Genomic DNA, 23,842 nt, shown 5'->3' with positions numbered 1-23,842 from the left:
TTCCTTACTTCCTGTAGGATGATGGAAAGTGCTTACTACGTTAATTCAGTTTTTAACAAGGAAACATGACGTGGTATTTTTAAGTCAGAGTTTTGCTGGCCTCCATACACAGGAAGGTTTTAACAACCTTGTTGTGGAGCAGTGAGGCCCAAGTGATCCTTGGGATCCTTGGGAGCAGTGAGGCCCAGGTGATCACTTTAAAGCTGGTTTATCCTGAATGTGACAATAAAATAATTTTTCTAAATTCTTTTACAGTAGATTTTTTGTAGCCAAAAATAAAACAGTTTATCTCAAATTGAGATCCCCGGTTTATGATTGATTGGTGAAATACTGTACAACAACACTGAACTTACATACATACTTACTTTTCCACAGTAGCACCTTTTTTTGTCCCATAGTACTTAGTTTCTGGCCAGCATTACAAGTGAAAAGATAATTAGAACTGTTTCAGTTTCAGAACAATTCCAAACTCTTTCAAGGAAAGATTGTTGTTACCATGTTTTTTTTCTTAGCTTGGTTGTTTAATACTTTCATATCTCCGAAAAGTCAGTGGGGGACTATTCCACTGTGTACTGAAATTGTCCCTTTTTTGAGGGGCATTGCAGACCCTCTTTTTGAAGCCTTCTCAGGTGACAGCTACTTGTAGCAAAGTTTAAATATAGCACCAGGCTCTCTTTTACATTATTTGAGGAACATGAATCAGCTAATGGTAACTGATCCCATGGATGACAGAGTCCCAGTGAATTAAAGATCTTCTGACAGAGGTAGGACTATTTGTGAATTTGTGTTGGAGCTACATGGAGAACAAGAAATCTGTGTTAGATTCTGTTAGCACTAGAAGGCAAAGGCAGAAATGCAATGGTCCTGGTTTTATTATCAATTCCTTAGAAATATTCTGATGGGTACTATACATGCAGAAAAGGATGTTGAAATATTTGGGTAGCAGACACAAAGGGAACAGCATTCAAGATACTTCTAAAAAATAAGTGTCAAGCTTAGGTTTAAAAATATTTTCTGAGTCCAACCTTAGAAAAATGATGATTCTGTGTTTCATTATCTTAGAAATTATGTTTTTGAGAAACGCTAGGGCAGTTCCTTGCAGGTGAAATTTGACATCGTAACTTCATCATCTCAACCCATAAATTAGGGCCTGATGGATATGTTGAAATGACAGCTGTTAGCTTTACTCCATGTTCTGAATACACATTCCTTGAGAGGGTTAATCCTTCTGCATGTACAAAGGATGTAAATGAGTTTTCCAAAGGGTCTTTGCATCCATCTTTCTTTCACTGATTGACAGTCACCAAGTTTGCTTTCCACACATTTCCTTCTTTTGTAATGCCTTTTTCAAATAGGCATAAGAGCCTGAAAATTGAATAAAGAGCAGGAGAATTTCATTAGTCATGGGTGCTTTTCTGTCTTCAGGGCACAGCACAATTTTGGTATTCTACCTAAATTTTAATTTGAAGGGCACTTAGTCTAATGTGATGAATACTTATTGCTTTTACTAAATGCCATTGTATTATTTTCCAAAATCTAAAGTTTGGGTGGTGCTGCAAGTTATGATTGGTTTTGTTTGGGTTTTTCATTTTGTTTTTGTTTTTTTAAATACTTGAACAAGCATATTTTTTCTTCTAATAATATTCTGACAGGACTTTTTGGAGAACAGAAACAAATACATGGTGTATTTATTTTCACTGAAATGAGATAGTGAGTTAATGTAAAAAAGATTGGTAGAAAGAGAACTACTTAGAAAACATAATATGGAGTCCACGAGATGCATATCAAGAACAGTTTAACAATGTTTAATGACAAAAAGTAGCATAGGTAATGCTGAATAATGCTGCTAGTTAAAGCAAATATAGTTCTTAAAGGCATTTCCCGAATTTAGGTAAAGATCCATTTAAATGTTTTGGTTTTGGTTTGGTGTTTTTGTTTTTTTTTTTAAATAACTGTTATATTTCAATCTAATTTGCATGAGTACAGGTAAATACATGAACTTTTCAAATCTTTAGACAGAAAGTATATAATTGCATTATGTAATACTTAGAAGACTAGAAGCAAAAGAATTTGGGTTTGCAAAGCTAGTTTAGTTCATATCCATCCCATTTCTTCATTTCAGCTGCTTTAGCTATTCCGTCAACCTGTGCCAAGCTTTTAATTTGAAACATTCCTTTCATTACCTCTTCCCAGCAGGTTGTATAAAACGCTGAAATGGAGAAAGAATGGATCAGAATGCATTGCTTTCCAGCAGCCCTTGGCTGTTCTCCTGGTTCTCGTTCTGCAGAGCTGTTCTCTCAGCCACTGCTGCAGAGAACAGCTCTGGGTTTGCAGTTTGCACTTTGCACAAGGGCTTGAGCTGCTTTCTGCCTGGTCTGCAGAACCTTGGTGCCACTGTGGCAGGTCTGCCAGGCTGGGTCACAGTGTTGCTTTTGTTGCTAAGAGGCACCCCAGTGTATGCCATAATGCGCTGGTTGGTAAAATTTAAAAAATTGGTTTTTTCTTTACCATCATGAATATTTTAATAAAATACTATTCATTTTATTTTGCTACTTAAAACCTTTGCTGTTTATCAGATCTTTGTAAGATATGTCTAAGACAATCTTTCCTTTGTCTCAAATTGTGTAGTTCAATAGTTTTGCTGCACAGTCAGGCTCTCAAATACTTTTTTAATGCATTTTAAGAGATTGGCTCATGATAAAAAGTAAGCTTTATGGGAATTTTGACAGCTTTTCTTATTATAGAATACACCTTTGTAAAGTTGAATGACCTGGTTCTCTAAATAGGTCATCTGCAAATAAAGATATATACAGCATGCATCATTTTAAGGCTTTACCATATTCTGCAAAATGTAAGCTTGTCTGCCTTATAAAATAATGTTAACAAGCTTCTGGAAAAATTTTGTAATTAGAATTCCAGAAGTGATCAGTGAAGCACAGTTTTCCTGCCACAGAGTTAAAAAAGCTGTCTTTTCCATAAAATAACAATAGAAGTATACAACTGGAAGTCAGTTGCATACTTCTATTGCTAAGATAACAACCTGAATGTTTATAAATCCCACTTTAAAGAAATATTGATTTTATTCAAGGCTGTCTTTTGTCTGCACTGTCATGCATTAGTAAAAACAGTTAATAGACATTTGGTTGTAAAATGAGCTTTGTCTCATTTCTTCTTGCTGTTTCTCACACTAGTCCATTTTATTGTATAGCAAGTACAAGTTGGCTATGCTAACAGGAGGTGTTAATGGAAAATTCAGGCAACTCTTACATATTACTTGGATTCTCTTCCCTCATTTGGATGTTAAGCCATGTAATTTTAGGATTGATCTAAATATTTCCTACCTTTTAATATGACTTGCTGGTAGAACTGCTTTACACACTTTATTCATGGAAGATATAGTTTATGGCTGGCCAACACAAATATGTGAATAGTTTAGACTGAAAAGAAAATGCATGCAGGCATTCCTTATATCATTCTTCATATGAGATGTTCTTACACCCTTTTAGGAGTTTCTTTTTTCTTAATTCTTAGTCATAGTTAATGTAGCCTTGGAGGAGGTTTTAAATTTTTCAACTAAAATTTCCACTTAATTGTCAAAAAAACAGTTCAAACATTTATTCCAGAAGGTTATTAAATACTTACCTATTTTAGCAGGCAGGCTTTGAACAAAATACAAAAGCATACAAATAAGCTGGTACAAATCCCATCTGTTTTTAACTGAAAATCATATCTCTGTGAATCTGTTTAGTTTTATATCCTATAAGGCAATAAAAAAAAAATTATTTTAGAAGTATCTACTCTATTTATGTCCCCAAACGTTGAACTTTTCTATTGAAGACCATTTTCTCCCCAACCTTCCTTTAGAATACGTATAAAATGGAGAGCAGTATCTAACAGAATGTCCCTGGGTGTTTTATATGTTTTGGTAAAACACAATGAGCTCTTAAGAGACTTCAGACTTCCGTGACATTGTATGTGGAAACAGAGTTCTATTTTTGCTAGCACTGAACTAGCTACAGACTCAGGATCTTAAACAAATATGTAGGGTGGTTTTTTTGTTGGTGTTTTTTTTTTTTTTTTTCTAAAAGCACATTGTATTTGCATAACCTTCCTGAATATAAAATGCAGAAGAATATTAAATATGCCAATTAATATATAGAGTTACCCTTCTTCATTCAATGGAATTAATGTAGATTTATACTGTATTGATAATGCTTGTATTTAATAACACTTATGTGGCGTTCACAATGAACTGTGCAGGCAGAAAATTGTGTATTCCCAATTTAACAATAATGGTTGTTAAAATCTAGATTTCTCTAGGGTCTTCCTAAATTTGTAGTCTACCAAGAGATACCATATTGTGGATTGACATTTCTTCAAATTCAATATCAGACATGCAGTAAAACCTACATCGATGAATTATCCAGTAAACATCTAATATTAATTTTTTCTTCATTTTACAACAGCTGTGTGTCAACATGACCAATGAGAAGATACACCAGTACATCAATGAAGTGCTTTTCCTACAAGAGCAAGCAGAATGTGTACAAGAGGGAGTTGCCATGGAAACAGTGTATTCTCCTGGTAACCATACCGCAGTCTTGGATTTTTTCTTTCAGGTACTTTCCAGATCCATTTTACACCACATATATTTATACACACTCTGTGCATGTTAGTCTAATAGAAACTTCTGCTTGCATTTTCCAATTTGTGGCAAGGTTGTGGGTCAAAGAGGCCGTGGCTCAGTGGCTCACAGGGCTCACTGAGAGAGCAGGGCTGAGGAGGATGCAGCAGCCTCCCTGCCTGTACCGATTCCTGTGTAGCCTCCTGTGAGCCTGGCAGCTTCTTTAGTGCCTGAAGCTACTTTTGGACAACTGCTAAGGAGAAAGTAACACAATCACTGTCTAACAGATCATCAGTAGTGACCACTTTTGGCAGCAGAAATACTGTTCTCTACATTTCTTATAGAAGGACCGGCCTTGGACACTTACCAAAATATTTCAATATTTTTCTATTTTTCCTGGTTTTTGAGGCGATGTATGTTTCTATTTACTAAATTACAAGCTGTGTTATACTACAAGGAACAACTGAAACTCTATTTCTCCTGTATAAAATGAGAAAAATCTATTTTTCATTTCAGAAACCATCAGGCTTTTTGTCAATGCTGGATGAAGAAAGCCAGTCTGTTTGGTCAGTGGAACAGAGTCTTTCTAAACGCATTCAGTCTTACCTGGATACATCAGATACAAATACAGTTTATTCTTCCACAAAAGATGGAAATGGTAACCTTGCCCCAAAGGATCTGGGCTCTACCTTCACTGTTATGCACTATGCTGGGAGGGTAAGTTGTTTGAATGTCATTTACATGCAGTTAATGAAAAAAGTTAACACAACAAAATTGTACTTGGCTTCTCCAACTCCTGGCCATAAATAGGATTTCACTGTCAAGTGCTAAATTTTCAGAGAGTTTAGGATCTCAATGGCATATCTAGTGTATAAGATGTGTAGCTTACATCACAACATGCCGGATATGGGCTACCTAGTTCTGGCTCTGGTTCTGTCTTCCCTGTAGAAGGAGATGATTCAGATCCCTCAGCACAGATGTTTAATGCTGCTCTAGCTGGTTCCATTTTGCATACAGATGTGATTCCAGAACAGTACAGGTTCCCTGAAGCTGCTGTGTTGTATATGTAGATACCTGGATTACCAGCATGAATCTGGTAAAACAATCAAAAACAACCCCCCCACACTTTTTCTGTTAGTAGTCATAATATTTTTTTTCCTACAAAAACCCCAGAACATGCTAAATGTCTTTCAGCATGACTGTAAAATTAGATTAATTTTTTTTTACTCCCTTGCCTACAATGTCACAGGAATAGTGTAATCAGTTCTTTTAGACTTCTTACCCTTTCCTTTCCAATATTTCATTTTCATATTGTCCCCACAATCATATACAACTCAAAGCAAGCAAGTTAGATATGTTTTTAAAGGGATAGTTTTTTGGTGCGGTTCTCTTTTCTTTTTTTAAATAATCTGACAGTGGTATAAATAGGGACAGATCTATTTTGTGGCCTCTCATTTGGAAATTAAGCTGAGGGGTGTCTGGAGTTGCAAAATTTGTTCCTGCCCAATGATAGAAATGTGGTCATTATGGAAAGGACTGTTTGAGTACTGCTTAAGTTCCTAACCCAAATACTCTGAATAACTCCCTGTAGGTTCTTCTTTCATCACAAACCCTTCTACTTAGAATCAAATTATTTGCCAAAGTTAAGTGGTTTGAATACCTCCACTACTGGGACTTGTCAGTAGGAATGTGGGCACAGAGAGATTAAATAACAGTACAACCAAGATTTTGTGAAACTTACTAGTACTTCAAGTGATGGAATAAAGAATTGACCATAAACTTCAGATGTCTACTTTAATTTATAAACTTTTTTAATACTTATTACACAAGTATTTTTAATGCCATTCTGCTTATACTATTTTGTCATAAGAGCTCAAAAAGGTTCCACACCCCAAAACTTGACATGGCAGCAGCATCAAGGCATCTTCATTAAAATCACAATCAGAATAATAAGCAAATTTCTTCAAAATTGAAGAATTTTTTGTCTTATTCTCTGAAGAAGCAATCAGAATATTTGTAAAGACCAATATTTCAGGTTCTGAAAGTTAAATTGTGAGTGGTAAAGAGGACACTTTTCATTAACATGTGTTTTAGTCTTGCATGGTTGTTTAGATTTTTTGTTTCATAACATAGACACTTGGTTTGACCTTTTCCTAATAATAGTAATGACATTTAATTTAAAAGCATGAACAAATAGACAGCTCTTAAAGAAATGTAAATCCACACATTCTTTTGAAGTCAGTGGAGATCCTCTGATTTACATTGGCCAAGAAACTATTCCAGTCAGGTTGTTCTTTGCATCCTTACATCAGTAAAATGCTTAGCCCTGCCAAAACAGGAAAGTTCTCTTGCAACTGCTTAACTCTGCTTGCTTTAATAGTAATGGAGCTAAATCCTTAAAGACATTTGCATTTCGGTACCTTGTGGGACTGTTATCTAGCTATCATGGACTTAAATTGACAGTGTTTCATGATATGTATTTATCTAAAACTTTGATGAAAGTGTGACTGTACTAAATAACTCAAACTGAGTTTATTCTGGGACTAGTATGTCTTCATATGTTGAGAACCTGAATATAAAAACTCAGATTTTAAAACTGCTGATGCTGTTCTTTAGATTGCACTATTACTACATTTAGTAGCTCTTTATAGAGGTCATTGCTGATATATGCTTTATGAAAATTGTTGAAGGATGAGGATTTTAAGTATATCAGGATTTATTGGCACTCAAAAATAAGAATTTCATATATAAAGTGTCAATATAGTTTGGCAGGTTTTGAGACCCATTTTTATAGTCGGATATCAATTAAATGGGTCCAACATAAGTGAAGTATAAAGCAATCTTACCCTCGATTGTTGTCTTCAGAGATCACCAAATTTAAACCAATTTTGTTCTCACCACAATTTTTCACTGATTTTTGCTCCTTTAACTTGGTAAAGCTTCTCTGTATTTACATGAGTGTAACTGTAAATCAATCAGACCCAGAGGGTAGAGAAAGAATTACCAGTAAATTGTGACAGGTAATCAAACAGAAAAGTCTTCATTTCTAGCATTAATCATTGATGCTCAGTGATGTGTCCAGGCTGCAGTTGGGGAGGAAGTCACACTGAATGCAGCAGGCTCTGTGTGAAGGCACACATCCTGATTTCTCCAGGTAATAGTTGTAACTGCAGTGTACTTCACAGCCAGTGTTAAAGGGCTACTCTGAGTCATTAAAGAAAATTTTAAAAAAGCTAATATTCTGTGTTGGCCCTTGACTTATGACCTTATAATTTGGGCTTCTTTTTAACAGTAGTGTATGGTTGTAGGTCAAAGTCTAGAATGAATTAGGTTCATTTCTTTTCTCAGACACTTGCAGTAGCTATTTTAGCAAGTCAGAAGTGTAGTTAAACTGGAAAATGCAGTTATTAAAAATACTTCCTCACTAAAAAGACCTACTTTTGTATATTTAATTGAGATTGACAGACAACGTTTTGTGAACAAAAATGGTATATCCAGCTTTATATTCTGAGATAATTACAGCTGACACAGATGTGTCCATGCAGTTTTAAAGACCTCTCTAATATGTTCTTATTTGGTGAAATTTTTGGTGTCAGGATAAAGGTAGAAAAATTATCTTTTCTTCTTCTATCAAGTTTTTTAGCTGAATGAATTTGTATCATTAATTGGGAGGCATTGTACATTCCCTTAAGTTTCATGCTCAGCAACTTTTCTTAAGACTAAATATGCCATATTATTGATCCAAGCATAATGAGCCTTAAACTATCCCAGAAAAAGCAGAATGGGTCAGAAGTAAAAGAATGAAAGCACAACGTTGAATTGAGACAAAGAACACAGAGAAGGCTCAAAGTAACGTGTAAGGGGGAAAAGAAATCCAAATAATTTGGAATCCTTACTTAATTTTCTGGCTGAATCAATATTTCAAGGAAGTCTTTGTGTATGATACCCTTCTGAGAAACCTCAGGTTTGTTTTGTTTTTTTTTTTTTTTATTTATTTATTTTCTTGTCTGTTTTGGAGGGAAGAAAGAGGAACAATATGCACAAATTAACTTCTGCACATGGAAGAAATCAGCACAGGGTTCAGATATTTTAGTGGAATCTGAGAGTGAATATGGTTTTACACAAATGTGACAGAATGATCCAGTGGAAGAGAGAAAATGGATTTTGCCTCATTTCTTTTGAATTTTGCTATTATTCCTGAACAAGATTAAATCTGTCTTTTTCTGCATGGGCAATATGATATATTGCTTGTGAACACACATGAACACATGCTTAGCAAAGGCCACTGTGAGCATCAGTACTTTATCATATCAAGTATTTTACTTTATCTCCTAGTTTTAATTTTACAGCTGAACAGAATCCTACAATGCCTTGACACATTATGAGTCTTTTCTAAGAGCTGTTTAATGTCTTGGTATCTGAGTGCTGTAAGACAAAAAGCTTATCTATTTTGTTCAGGCAGAAGGTAGAAGAGATTGATTTAAGGGTTTTATGACTAAAAAAAATTGATTCTAGTGAAAGGCTTTATCTGGAGGTTGTTTAACACATTTCTCTGAATACTGGCAGTCTAATTTCTTCCGAAAAATTTCTGCTCATCTAGGGCATTACTTTGTTTCTGATGCCTGGTATGACTGTGGGTATCTTGAGGTGCTTCTCACAGACACTGTCTGTGGGGGAAGAGGCACACACGACACGTTGCAAACTTGCCTTGACATAGCAGAGTTTTATGGGTGCACCTGACCCTCAGCTAAAACTGTTCTAAGAATCTGTAATACTGAATCTCTAGGTTCATTTACTGATAACATTAATATTTACATTGTGAACTCTCACTTAAGGAAGGGCTTCACATTAATAATATCTTTGAACTGTCAGGCATATCAATAGCTGTGATTTTTGAGGAGTAACATTTCCATCATTGAACTTTCTCAAGGACTCAAAGTTCTTTATTTTTTTGAAATTTTATGGAAGAATTAATATACCACTAAGTAAATAAGAAATATATTGTCTTAGCAAGTGCCAAGAGACACAGCTTTACCTAATAGTCGTATTTAAGATAATGGTATTTGCCTCATTATTCATGTGATCTGAATAATACATCATCATAATTTAAGCTTTATGCTGTTTAAATTAAACTTGAATTTACAGATTAAATAAACCCCTTGTCACTGTTTGCATTGCCACTGTTTTGACTTCTTGTACTGTAATAAACTGGCCAGACCTAAAGATCAACAACTTTGCTCTATAAACCAGTGCACTTAATGTTCCTTTAAGTGTAGATCAATGTCTTTCATGTCTCAGCTACCTGCATGTCAAAAATACCTCTCAGCTGTCAGCTCACCTTCACCAAGGCAGTCTTCTCTGAAATGCCTTGTATATCCCAGGCAGACTCCGAAACTGAACCTTTAAATCAAAAGACAAAAGGAGGTGGATTAATCAATAAGGATGCTTTCATTTTCACTATTTTTTCCCCAGGCTGAATCCCCAGACAGAACAATCAAATCAATCTAATCTAAAGTGTACCAAGGCATATAAAGGCAATTTGACACAGATTCTGGTTTTCACATAGACAAGACAGTCTTGCTTTTTCTTCCTTTCTCTCTCTCTTGCTTTCTTTAAGTAGTCTTGATGTGGGATTTTCACTTTCTGGAGAAAATTATAAAATGCTTTCCCCCACCCATCTATTTTGTTGCTAAATACTTCCTTCTTTCAAAATGCTATTCTATCACAGTGTTAGAATAAGACTTGCAGACTATAAAATTATTTAACTCACTCATTGCTTAACAAAACTTGTTTTGGGAGGTTTATAAACCCAGTGATACTTAAAAAATGGTACATGCAAGCATATCACTTACATTCAAGTACTGGCAGAAAATTAGCAACTACAAGTGTCTCCCTGTGCACTGAATTGTCCTTAGACATGTTCTCAGAAATTTCTTCTTTTCTACATGAACTAATTATTGTCTCATTACCTAAAATTTACAACACAGGCAAAACTGAATTTCTCAGCTACATTTTGCTATTAAAATAATAAAATTTTCATTTTTAACTGGGAATGCAGCCAAATTGTTCCTAATATTCCAGGTGGTGTTTTCCTAGCTTGTTTTAGAGTTCCTGCCAAATCTACCATTAACCATGACCTTTTTTGGCCTATCACAAGATATGAAAATTATTTAGGGGAAAAAAAGGAGTCTTTTAAAGAACTGAGGAAAACTATGTGCAGAGGGGGTCCTGTTCATAAAGTATATTGGGATATCCAATAAACTTGGAGAGAATCCCTTAAGCAAGTCAGATGTTATGAGAGAGGTACTTTAGTTCAGAAGAAAACGTATACAGTCTTTTGATTTACTGGCATGAAGACAATTAATGAAGCAAAGAGACAAGAATATGTCAAAAGATAAGGGGAATACTCAGTTCCCAAAGTCAGCTCTGTGCATATCCAGCAAGTCTCCTATTTTCTGGGTGTTTTAACTCTTGATTGGTTCTTATGGTATTAAAACCAGCTCCACTAACTTAAGCGAGCAAAAAACAGGTTCAAAACAAAGTAAAATTAAGGGGTTTGGGTTTTTTTTCCTCATACTTAGTAATTAGTAAAACTCATTAACACAGAGTCTTAAAATATGCTGGAAATGTTAATGAGATCTAGAAACACAGATTTGAGGAGGAAATGCAAGTCAAGAGATGCTAAACTCAAAGATGAGATTCAGCCTGCAGGACAAGAGCTCCTTCATGGACAGAGCCCTGAAAGCTGAGAAGGGAACTGGTGCTGGTAGAGTGGAAATACTCCTCAATAGTTTTCCCAAAATATTCAGGACTAGATGAATATTTGGCCATACCCATTATGGCTTATGTTAGGCTTTCTTTCTTTATGAACTTAAGTTTAGAAGGAAAGCAGATCCAGCTCCATTTTGTTTTAATCTCTTATAATGAAATAAAACATAGTGTGGAACAGTATTTTTCTTTTAAATAAAAATATTTCAGCTATTCAGATAGTATATAAAAGTCTTGTTTCCTTTGGCTAGCACAGACATATAGGTTTGCACACTGTCTACCCTAAAATGTCGTCATATAAAGCAAGAGAAAGCAGGCTGTGATAAATAGAAGTGACAATAAGTAGTATGTTTTATAATACTGGACTCATTATCTAAGTGAGTGCATATTTCCTGTCTAAAGCATACAATATTTGCTTGCTTTTTGTCTCCCCAGAATAACTATCCACTGTACTTGAGTGCCAGTGCAAAGTTTGGGCCAGGTTTGTTTTACAAACACAATAGAAGAAAACTGAGGGAAATAGATGTTCTTTAGGTAGCATGCATTTTACCATCTCTGATGAGGGCAAGATTAAATCAACAAAATTGACAGCTGGAAGAGGACCTATTTCTTTTTCTATTTTGTGGGACTGGCAATGACTATGGAACCCTAGAGTGTCATTTCATTGAGTCAGTTCTCATGTCTTTAGGCAATGAATTAATTTGCCAAGTCTATGGGAAAATTGTTTAGAATGTTAGTAATTTCTTCGTAAAAGGGAATCCCCCTAACTTTAATCTGTTTTATGTGATATTAAATATGTCTTATGAATATAGTTCCAGAAGTTTGTGATGTATTATACCAGCATTAATACTGTTTTAATCTAGGCAGTTTATCATGATATAGTATCTCCCACTGCTATTACCTACTCTTCCCACCAATACTAATTCTCTTCTTCTAATTTAGTGAAAGCCCAAGACACTCAATTAGGAACTGGCATTATGGATTTGTCATATAAGTTCTGTTAATTACCTTTTATGGACCAAGACAGCACAACATTTATGTTGAGTACACTAAAAGCATTTAATAGTATACTTAAAGAACTCTAATAGTTTACTAACTGTGTTGTGTGTTCTTGGGAAATGCAGTTAGAAAATACATAACATTGGATCTGTCATGGAAAAGAACCATAATTCTCTTGTTATACCTTGTTCGTGTCAGATGCCTTAGTAATTACATAATTTGACAATTACTGACTCTAACAGATTATACACTTCCAATACACGTAATTTCTTTTGTGAGCAAGATAGCATTGCATAATTGTCAAGTGACCCCATGGAAAATTAATGAACAGATTAGTGTTACTAATCTTAATTATATATTTATGACTTTATTAAATGTACAAGGATAAAATTTCCCCAAACACCTAAGGGGTTTAGGATATAGATCCCATAAAAAAATTAAAGAAGGTTTTAGATAGAAACGTGATCCCAAGGTAAATAAAACTGAACTGTACTCTAAGTTCCCATTAATACCTGCCTAATCATGCAAATGCTGAAATCTATAATTTTCTTTCTTTTTGACTTAAAAATTCTCTTTGGATTCTACTACAATGCAAGCCAGAGCTTCTGTAAATTAACTACTTGTTTTTCATCCATCCCCATACAAAGTTTAAAAAAAAAACAAAAAAAAAAAAAACAAAAAAACCCAACTGCTTTCTTGTCTTAGTGCTCCTTTTCTATATGGTGTTTTCAGGGATAGACTCAATATTAAAAGAGACATTTGGTTGTATTTCTTTATTTTGGATGTACCCTCAGCACCTCTGGCTAGAACTCAGATTTTGCTCAATTTTTAGAGTGTCTCGTACGTGTGTTAGAATTTATCTGCAGTCAGATGACAGATGCAGGGGCAATCCAGCTGTCCATTATTGAAATCACAACATCAGGCAACTGAGGTGACCCAAAATCCTCATGGGCGTAGTTACTGGAAATGGAAATGGGATTTGTGTATAACCTATTGACTGAACTTACCTCCAAAGGATGCATCAATGGTTGGAATTTGTCCTGAGTGTGAGTTTGGACTCAGATTGTTTTGTCATGGTTGGTGAGGACAGTTTCCCGTTGACAAGGAGTTCTGTGAGCTGGGAGTGATTTGTTCATCCTACAGGGAAAGCATTTTTTAGGTCAGTGTTTCTTGCTTTACAGTACATATTTGATTCAAAGCCTTTTATTGTGGGAATGTGTTTAAATCAGTCCAATGAAATGTGTGTATAGTTGCAGAGGCACATAGTGTTCAACAGCCAGTTCTTCTGGTCAGCATTGTAGGCACTTAGAAAATGCCAAAAGATACTACCTGGTGACAGCCTTTAACTGTGGAGTGAAAAAAAAACATAGCTTCATTTCTGCTGCTGTAAGATTTTTAAAAGATGCATTGGTCATTACTAATGATGTTGCAATATTTTATTATAGGTTACATATGAAATCGCTGGTGCGATAGAAAAAAATAAAGATTCCCTTTCACAAAATCTCATATTTGTAATGAAAAGTAAGTAAATGCTTTTGTGGCTACTGTTGTTAGAAATCAAAATATTATGACTTGATTTTAATTTTCATTTTAGTTTTAAGAGACATTTATATATATTTTTTATTTCCAGTAAAAAAAAATCACCCCATCTTTATCAAGTATTTACATACAGTATTGTTTGAAATTTGCTCTAATTTAAAAGCTTTTAGATTCATGAACATAGAGCATCTTTATCCCATGATTTAAAGAAAAAGAAGATGTAATATGATCAGTGAGAATGACTTACAGAAGACAATGAGTATGAACTACAGCAAAAATAAAACTCAGAAAACAGGGAAAGGAAATTGGCCTCCCAAAATCATAGAGACAGCAGTGGGATGTACTCCACTGCTTGAGCACCTTTCTAAAAGCAGTAGCTTGTGGGCGTTCATCTGGTTTTTCAATGAATAGATATAAATGTCCATTGAAATGCAAAATTAAATGCCTTTCAGTGTGCATGTTGCATAATTATGCCTAATAATAATAATGCAACCAAATAATGAATTAATTAATCATAATTAATGATTCATAATTTGATTAATGAAAACCTCTATCACTTCCCCTTTCTGGACAGGAAAAAACAAAACATTTTCCTCAGGGAAATACCTGTGTCACCCTGAGGTGTCATTTGTCATCTCTCCAACCACTGTAGGGTTTTTCACTTACTATATTATATATTTATATTTCATTCCTCAGAAATAGAGTCCTACTGTTAAAATATATTTCATTTTAGCAATTTTACTGTAAAATTAGGCAAGCACCCTAGCAAAATTATTGATGCATTTTAAATGCAAAAAGTGTACATTCCGAATCAAGAAAGAACTGAAAGAAATTACCTTGAATATAAGCGTATTGATTGTAGTTTTAGAGATATTAAAGTTCTCACTACTTGGAACATAGATGATATTCTGCCAAAGAGCAGGTATGACAACTTCCAGTGCATTGGATGAGAGAATATTCTTCCATTCTCTCACATAGTCCCTTTTTGCACTTTCATTGCTATTTTGTGTAATCAGCTATGTTACTGTTAAAAAGCAAGAATGGAGGATGGATATAAAGAGATTGGATATAAAAAGTTTAATATGATGAGGGTGAGTATATATACAACTAATAATAATAATAATAATAATAATAATAATAATAATAATAAATTCTGCTAGAATATTTAAAAACATGTAAGTCATTTAAGGGCTAAGTGCCTTCTTTTTTAGTGACTTAGGTTTAAAACCTGTTGATTGTCAGTGACATATTTCCTTTGGAGTCAGTTTCATAAGTTGTGTAATGTCTTACTTAAGTGCATGCTTCCTTTGATTTTCATTGAATTTCATTTCCTCAATCAAATTTTACATTAAAGTAATTTTTAGATATGTGTAGGACTGTGGAACATACCTGCCTGAAAAGTATCAGAAGAGACTTTTGGCATAGGATGTATCTGTTTTAATTTGAAAGACATAATTTCTACGCCTGTCCTAATCCTGCTTATTACATTTTAAACATATTATGCCCACTGATTGTGCTGAAATAATTTCAATTATCTGTTTCCATATCTTCCTTATAAATTTAATGTTCTTGTTAAGTAAGGAATAGCAACCTCCACAGAAAAAGAGAAACAAATCTATTGCATTTATCATATAGTAAGAAATCTGTAAGCATTTATTAAAGAGCAAACTGAAGATTTTTACCCGCTAGGCTATTATTTATGATGCTTATCCCATTTATCTTTCTGTGTTTTTTGTTTGTTCATATGATGTGTGTGATCATAATGCCAGTTTGCTAGTTCTTAAAAAAATTTAACCAGAATTCAGCATGGTTAAGGATGTATCACCCAATGAGTTCTTAACACTTATTGATGCTGTAGCAATACAAGCAGCATGTAATTATCATGTTCATCTTAAAAACCCTGTGGTCATAAAGGATAATTGAACTGAAATTAGGAGAAACTATGCCATCTGTCTTAAAATTCAGATTATTTTTGTTTAAAAGCACCTCCTGGAAACATATGTACAAGTAATAATATATCTGTATGCCATTGTCGTTTTTCTTTAAATGTTTTTAGAGTGTGATCTTGATATAGAGAAACCAAATTTTCTACAGTACTATTCTTTGCATTGCCTTTTTTTTTTATATCCCTGCTCATGTTTTGTGTATATATAATTCAGTTCAATGAGTGTGTATAATTTATTTCTGTCAAGTGCCTTGATTGTTTCTAAATACTAAATGTTACAAAATTGTGCACAACTCATCTCTTACATTGCTTTAATAGATAAATAAATTGGGAATCTGTAATGAAACAAAATTCAGAGGTGATGATCCCATAAGTAATTAAGTTTAGACAGATCAGTCTGAAGGGTTTTGGTTTATGCCCTCTATTGGTTCAGCACAGGACCTGAATATGTTACTGTTTTCAGACATTGAATTTCTTTGATAACTTTGATAATGCTCATTTTTTGATTTTTCCATTTGTTTTAGGTTTACTTATTTAATTGTCTTCTATTGTGTGTATTTTTACTGACAAACGCCATAAATATAAATTCTTAACTTATATTTTATCTTCATGCATTTCTTTCTCTTTTTTTATTTCCAGCTAGTGAAAATGTTGTCATCAATCAATTGTTCCAGTCCAAACTGACACAAACAGGATCACTTGTTCCTCCTTATCATTCCCTTAAAATGAAAGGGTGTAAAGCAGCTTTGCTCAGTAAAAAACCATCTGTAACCTGTGCAAGTGGAGAAGCAAAGAAGTATATTGAACTCAGCAAGGTAAGAATTAAGGATTCTTTCTACTGGTGGCTCCTTGAAGATTTTTCTGTTATTTTGTCATTTCTGAGATCATCTTGTTCTCTGCTTCATTCTCTGTAGTCATTACGTTATTAAAATAATTTAGTACTTAATCCCAGCAGCAAAAGTGAGAAAAGGTTCTAATTTACGAACACTAATAATTCTGGTTCAGAAATCTCTTTCTTGGACTCTTTGAACAGAAGGTTAAACAAGATGATGAAGTCCTTCAAGTCTGAATCATTTCAGGATTGCCTGGTTCCAGGGCTTACTAGGACTCAAAGCAGTCTTACAAATTTTTGGTTGTGTAGGAACACTTCTTCATTTTTTTCTCCTTGAAAGGCTTTATGGTGAATAGTTGAGTAAATTCAGACATAGGAAGTGTAAAAGTAAAATCTTAATGTTCTTATTATGTCATAACGAGAAAATTTCTGGTTTTATATGAAGATCAAATGTAAATTTTGGCCACCATTGTTATTTTAAATGGTGTTTTATAGTAAATTTTCCCAGTCAATTTTAAATCAGATTAAATATGCCTTATTTCTAAACTTACTAATTTTCCTGCTAAGTCAGACAAAAAAGTTAAAAGAAAAACCCAAACAAGCATCATCCATAAACCAAAGCAAAAAAAGAGAGGAGCGGGAGAGAAACTTTGAAGATTATCAGAAAATTAATTGTTCATGTCACATGGAACATCTCTCTTGAAAAGAAATAATGTCATTTAGTGAGTTAATTCATGAAAGAGCTTTGGAATTTATCCTTGTAGAAAAGAAGCATGCACTTCTCACAATGCATCAGCTGCCTCACCAGGCTTCCTGAATCTTACAACTCTATTTTTGGTTTACAGCTGCATAAAATTGATTCTGTCATGGGATTAAGGAGGCTGCACTCATGTGTCATTGTGGAAGGCTTTAGCAATGGGACTTTCCTTGTAGTCCCTGTGCTGATAACAGCATAATTCCTGACTACTGTTCTTGTCAGTAATCTCTGTGGAAAAACTTAAATTGAAGTGAATGGTGTTGGTTTAAGGCTATATTTAGCAAACAGCTGAGGCCTTGCAAGGTGCCTTTAGGTGCCTTTCCACTGTAGTAACAGCTTCCTCAGCTTCCTAGAGGAAGCTTCCTAAGGATGTGACAAAGATCCTAGTGCCCTATATGGGAGGAAGTATGAAAAGCATATCTGAGTTACAAACCAGGGCAAAACACTGCGCAGTTGAGATCTCTGAAATTATGCTGGTTTTGACATGTCCAGAATTGCTTTTAGCCTTTAGTTACTCTTGAGAGACAGAAGACATTCAATTCCCTTGGGAAGCATGATATGTGAAGTCAGAAATTTCAGATCCAGTGAGAATGCTGTAAACCTTTAGGCATTAGTTGGAAGGTGGGAAGAACTTCCTGCTCCATCCTGTCTGCAGAGACAAGGATGGCTTTGCTTCTCGAGCACAGGCTTTGAGAGCAGCTGTGCAGGTGAGACAGAACGCTGTCGATACTAAGTTGGCTTAATTTTAGCAAGGTTCTGAGCTGCCCTGCAGGACTGGAGCAAAACTTTAAGAATCTAGGCTGTTCCATTGGTAAAAAGTGACTTTTTTTTTTTTTTGGAATAGGCACTTGTTGCAGGAGCTGGAAGTAGGCAAGTTTTTTAAATTCTGTTGTGGATCAAGCCCACATCTGTAACTGTTCAGTCCCAAATAACTCCTACCCTTTTTCAATATAGCCTTGAAAATATGCTGTGGTGGACTGAAATAATCTTGGGTTTGTTTTTTTTTACTGCAATTGCAAATGCAATGTAAGGGGCTTTTTCTTGTCAGCTTAAAATTTAAATTATTATGAGTTGGAAAATTATAAAACCACTGAATTTTAACTGGAGTTTGTTCAGAGGTTAATTGTCGGGTTATTGTTGCCTTCTGATACAAGGCAGGCGGCCTGGTTTCAGGAAACAGCACGGCGACCCCCTTCCCCGGGGTTGCTCGGGCCTAAGAAACACGCGGACACCAATGTGGTGGAGGATCAAAGGCCTTTATTCTCTCTTCCCGTGGGGTTTTATAGTCTAAGGGGCTTCTACGTCAGGTGAGGGTCTGTCCTTACCATCTATGGTTAGTAGGGGATGGAAAGTTACCTGGGCAAGTGGAAAGTTACCGGAATCCGGTTTAGGGGGCTACATTCCTATGTTAATTTTCTTATCTAAGGGGACAGGGGCCCTGTCTTCCCGTAACATCACGAGATCTTCCGAACGCCAGGCCCTATCTGCTACAGTTATCTCGGCTGTTTGAGGGGCCTGGAAAGGCCCGAAATGGCCTTGGGACAGCCCGCGTATCGAAGGACGAGAAGAGGCTTCAGTTCTTCTTTCGGTTTTTATGTTTATTAATTGTTTATCTAAAAGATGTTCTTTCAGCCGAACAGAGATCTGCTCAGCAGTCAGCCATGAGCACACTGTCCTGTCCTCCGGACAGCCACGTATCTTTATACCCATTGTTACGTGTACAATATTTATAATTTTTCCCCAATACCATTTATTCTTATTGCTGGGTGCACTTTCAGTAATAACCAATCTAAAAGTGCCACCATCACCAAAGAAGATGGAGGAGAAGAAGAAGAAGAAGAAGAAGAAGAAGGACAGGACACACCCCAATTCCTCCATCTTACTTCTCTAAACCCCCCTGTACATAAATCCTAAACCCTGTTTCTCACCCTCTAATTAACTAATCCCTTCACCATTCACCCCGGTGAAGTCCTCTTATCTTCATACAGGTGTCGTCTCCCGTGTAGGGTCAAAGTCCTGCCACCAGACACTTCTGGCAACATTCCAGGACTCCCGGGCCCCCCAAGGGTGGTCTCGGTGGCCCGGCATCTCAGGACTCAGATCCTGAGATCCCACAGTGGTGGACTGAAATAATCTTGGGTTTGTTTTTTTTTACTGCAATTGCAAATGCAATGTAAGGGGCTTTTTCTTGTCAGCTTAAAATTTAAATTATTATGAGTTGGAAAATTATAAAACCACTGAATTTTAACTGGAGTTTGTTCAGAGGTTAATGGCAATAAAGAGAAGAAAAAAGAAATAGAACAGAGGAGAGAGAGAAGGAGGGACATTAGGGCAAAAATTATCAATCAGAGACTGACATTCATTTATATCTGGAGTTTGAGTCACAACAGACGTCATACTGTAGGCAGTAGGAATCATGAAATGGGAGGTACACATGGTGCTGTGTATGGGCAGTAACTGTGCTCCACCATATCCCTGGAAGGGAATTAGAGAATGTTAAAGTCAAATAGGATTTTGTTGTGACTCTCCTCCCCTTTCATCTTGTCACTGCAATCCTAACTAAGTGCTTGTTTTTATAATTATAAATGTCTCTCCATGTGGCCATCTGATACATATGTATCTGTTTACCTTTCCATACATGACTCTTGATGCTGAGCATGCTGGCACAGGTAAGGACACCTCTTTGAGCTAATGCTAGTGTGGTAGGATCCGATACAACAATGCATCCATTCTAAGGCACACATGAACAGATCTTTTAACTGGCCAGGAGTTTGGGGCACATAAGGAGTCATAGGAATCTGGGAATGCCAGCTCAAGCCTCTGTGACTTATGAAGATCATGGGGCCTTTTCAAATAAAAGATATCTTCATTGACACTCTCACGACTCTTGCTCACATCAACTCTTGCTCCCTTGTTTTCTCTAAATCTTTTTTCCTGGTGCATATTTTGGCTCTGTTGTCTTCTCCTGACTTACTTTGGAAGAATTGGTATTTTTCACAGTTTATACAGCAAAAGTCTTTAGATATTTTTAGGAGGAGATTTTTAGCTTCTTAAGAGAGATTTCAAATATATATGTATGTGGAGGTTTTTTCTATAGATTAGAGGCACAAGATATTCCAATGTAAAGCTGTATATTACAGGGCAATAGAGAGGTACAGCTTGTGTGATATAGCCTTTTTCCTTAGCCCATAGCTGAAGATTAAAGATGTCCAGATTTTGAGAGTTTGAATTTAATTTTTTTTTTCCTTTGTCTTTTTTTTTCATTTTTCATTTGTTTTCTCTTTCTCATTCTGAAACAAATTTTTCTTTCCCATGGAAAGTCATATGTAACATGGAAGAGCAAGTAGGAAGTGTTGTTCTTAGATCTCCCACTAAGTCAAGAAACAATCTTGAACTATTGGTTTAAATATTGAGAGGAAGGGGTGACAGCATTATCCATAAGGTGGAGAAAATTCTATTTTGGTTATATTCCACAATTATTTTTAAACTTTACTGAAAAGTGTCATTGGCATGCTAGTTGTCCTTTTTATGAGAGAAACTGGAACAAGCAGATCTTTTTTACTTTTTAGTTTTGAAGTTGAGGGGGAATTTGCCTTTAAAATCTTATTGCATCCTAGTAAGTGAAATAAAAAAGAGCTCCAAAGTTTAGCGTGGTGAGTAGAAAATTGCTTGCACTACAATATTTTTAATGGCATTTGGCTTGAGTGGGCCAAGCTTAGAAGATGTAAGCTTTTTTGATAAAACTGGAAAAAGCAGTAGGCCAGAATATGCTGACTCAATAGAAAGGGATTTTTATGGGGTAAGTGGACTGAAGAAAGGCAGTGGAGAGTCAGAGGTGAAAAGGCTGTCATTGATAAGGGGCTTTAAATCTCACAGCTTTGCCAAATCCTGGAATGCAATAATTTTGCCAGCCTTTCTGTAGAAAGTTTAACAAAAGACCCTAAGTTCTGGAACCACTTTTGTTATGATTATTTCCATTTCAGTCTCCAAGATAGGAAGTAGAGCAGCGAAAAATAAATTAATTTTCCCCTCCCAATTCTGGTGTGTGGGGTAACATTTGTTCTAATGAGATAGGAAGTTATTAATAATTTATGTCCCAAATTGGTGAAAATGTATTAGAAAAGAGAAGTTTAACTGTGTTTTCATGTGCAAGAAGAAATTAGAAGATTTTAAAAAAATATTTGTATTATTAAACACCTGTCAAAGGCATAAGGCACCTTCTTACAGAGCTACAGAATTATGCTGCTTCTAGACTCTATGGGATACTAAGTGCACAAATCCTACTTCTGCCACAGACCTCTGAAACATATTGATTTGCCCAGTTATTTGTAAAAGGTGTATTATTATAATGTATGTAGCTGCTTTTGAAATCAAAACTTATCAGTCATGGCTCTGCAAATACCTGAGGATATTTATCCACTTCCCATTTCTTTCTGAAACTCAATCCTTGTCTATGGCACTATGTTTGTACAAATTTTTGCCTTCATTAGTCAACTGCAACAATGACAATAAAGGTCTACTGCCCATCTTGAGATAAAACTGTTGAGTGTGTGCTTTTCTCTTCCACAGCTGTTGAAAAAGAAAGGAACATCCTCATTTCTCCAGAGACTGGAACGAGGGGGCCCAACCACTGTGGCAATACAGCTCAGGGTCAGTGAACGTCTTATGGACAGAATTTGCAAAATAATCTCCAGGTGTTTTAAAAGCAGGATTACCCTCTGCAGATTGCAACAGAAGAAACAAAAATCTTACGTTTGAAGGAGCGACTTGCATGACCTGGTCAACCCTTTTGAGAAAATAATGTTAAAAAGTTAGGAAGAGCATATGTATTGAACAATTGTCTTAGCTGCATAAGAATGATTGATAATTGCTGTTTTGTTTGTTTGTTTTTTTCTCCAGAAATCACTTGCAGATATTATTGGGAAGCTGCAGAATTGCACTCCACATTGCGTTCATTGTATAAAGCCTAATAACTCCAAGTTGCCAGATACCTTTGATCATTTTTATGTGTCTGCCCAGCTGCAGTATACTGGTGTCCTAGACATGATCAAAATTATCCGACATGGGTATCCAGTACGTCTCTCTTTCGCAGACTTCTTGTCAAGGTAAATTCTTTCAAGTTTCATAAAACCTTCTTTCTTACCTACACTACAAAGCCTTCTGTCATGTTCTGGTAGAGCTTGCTATGTTGTTTTGCTTATGTGTCTTTCAGACTCTCTTCAGAGAAAATCTTGTCTGACTGCAAGGGGTATAGGCCTGTTACTTTTTAATTGAATAAATAATGAACTTCGGAAATATATTTATAAATTGATAAATTTATAAAATTTCTATTGATATGTAGAAATATATTTATAAATATCATCCAGAAAGTTAAGTTTTAAAAGTATGACCTCAGAAAGGAGGCCTTTTTTTACAATTTATGCTATTTGTATGATTTAAGATATATGAAATATTGTATATTTTGTGCAGATAATTAAAAAGGAGAAGGAGAATAGTCTAATTTTTCAGCTTGCTAGGTGTAGATGTCATGGGTTCAATTTTTCTATTTCATAGGCTATGATTTGTTTATGCCTGGTCATGAGGTACTAATGCTCATAACCACAACTCCATTTTTGTTCTAGTTAGAAATCAGTGACATATAGAATTAATGCGAAAAGGCAAAAAGGTCTGCTTCTGTTAGAAGGCAAACTTTTGCTCCCCATTCCCAGTTCAGTATTGGGGTTTTGGGTCACTTAATTCTTAAAAGATTCAGGAAGGAAAGAGGATTGTCTTGCCCAAGAACTGTTTGTTTAGCAGCCTCATGCACTCAAGACAAGTTCCAATCCCCTTGATTGATGTATATCAACCAGTCATGATCTGTCCTTTATTATTTTACTTCTGAAAAACAGCATTAGCTGCTTACATATAAGTTTGAGTTGTCCTGGAAAAAGTTGTGGATATTAAATTACTGCTTGGGCAAAAAGTTTTTTTCTCTGTTAATACTCAAACAGTGAGGAATATAGGAGTTTATAATTCTATCTCTTTCACAAATAAACCATCTGTGCCCTACTACAATATCCATCCTCAAATGTGAATCAAGCTGGGCAGGCTGGTTGAGGAGAAGATGCACATAATGGGAGATTTGGAAAAGCTTTCATGTTCTGAGTTTGTATGGGCAATCTCTGCTGTATGGTTTTTTTTCAGCCAATAGACTGCAGGTAAGAAAGAAATTATGCATTCAGAGATTATGAGTTACCTTTTCAAAATGTTTCCTAAAAATCTTCATTTGTGCTACATCTCTGTATTGCCTTAGTAACTGAACAGGATGATTTTAGAAACCAGATAATTAGTTTTGGTGATTTTTTTGTTTCTGTCTTATCAAAGTAAAAGTTGCCAGCT

At 35.3% G+C, this 23,842-nt stretch overlaps 1 protein-coding gene across 8 annotated transcripts in view; it reads left to right on the top strand.

Moving 5' to 3' along the window:
• Nucleotides 1-23,842, top strand: part of MYO16 (myosin XVI) — a 359,429-nt gene that overhangs the window by 250,928 nt on the left and 84,659 nt on the right. For all 8 annotated transcript variants that reach the window (XM_014267408.3, XM_074535973.1, XM_074535972.1 and 5 more), the window contains 6 exons: nucleotides 4,467-4,619; nucleotides 5,141-5,341; nucleotides 13,837-13,912; nucleotides 16,515-16,690; nucleotides 22,034-22,114; nucleotides 22,364-22,569. In XM_014267408.3, the coding sequence (XP_014122883.2) occupies nucleotides 4,467-4,619; nucleotides 5,141-5,341; nucleotides 13,837-13,912; nucleotides 16,515-16,690; nucleotides 22,034-22,114; nucleotides 22,364-22,569 (893 nt within the window). The remainder of the gene's footprint in view (nucleotides 1-4,466; nucleotides 4,620-5,140; nucleotides 5,342-13,836; nucleotides 13,913-16,514; nucleotides 16,691-22,033; nucleotides 22,115-22,363; nucleotides 22,570-23,842) is intronic.

This window comes from Zonotrichia albicollis, chromosome 2 (assembly GCF_047830755.1).
Source record: "Zonotrichia albicollis isolate bZonAlb1 chromosome 2, bZonAlb1.hap1, whole genome shotgun sequence".
Taxonomy (NCBI): domain Eukaryota; kingdom Metazoa; phylum Chordata; class Aves; order Passeriformes; family Passerellidae; genus Zonotrichia; species Zonotrichia albicollis.
This window is presented reverse-complemented; position numbering and strand designations above follow the sequence as displayed.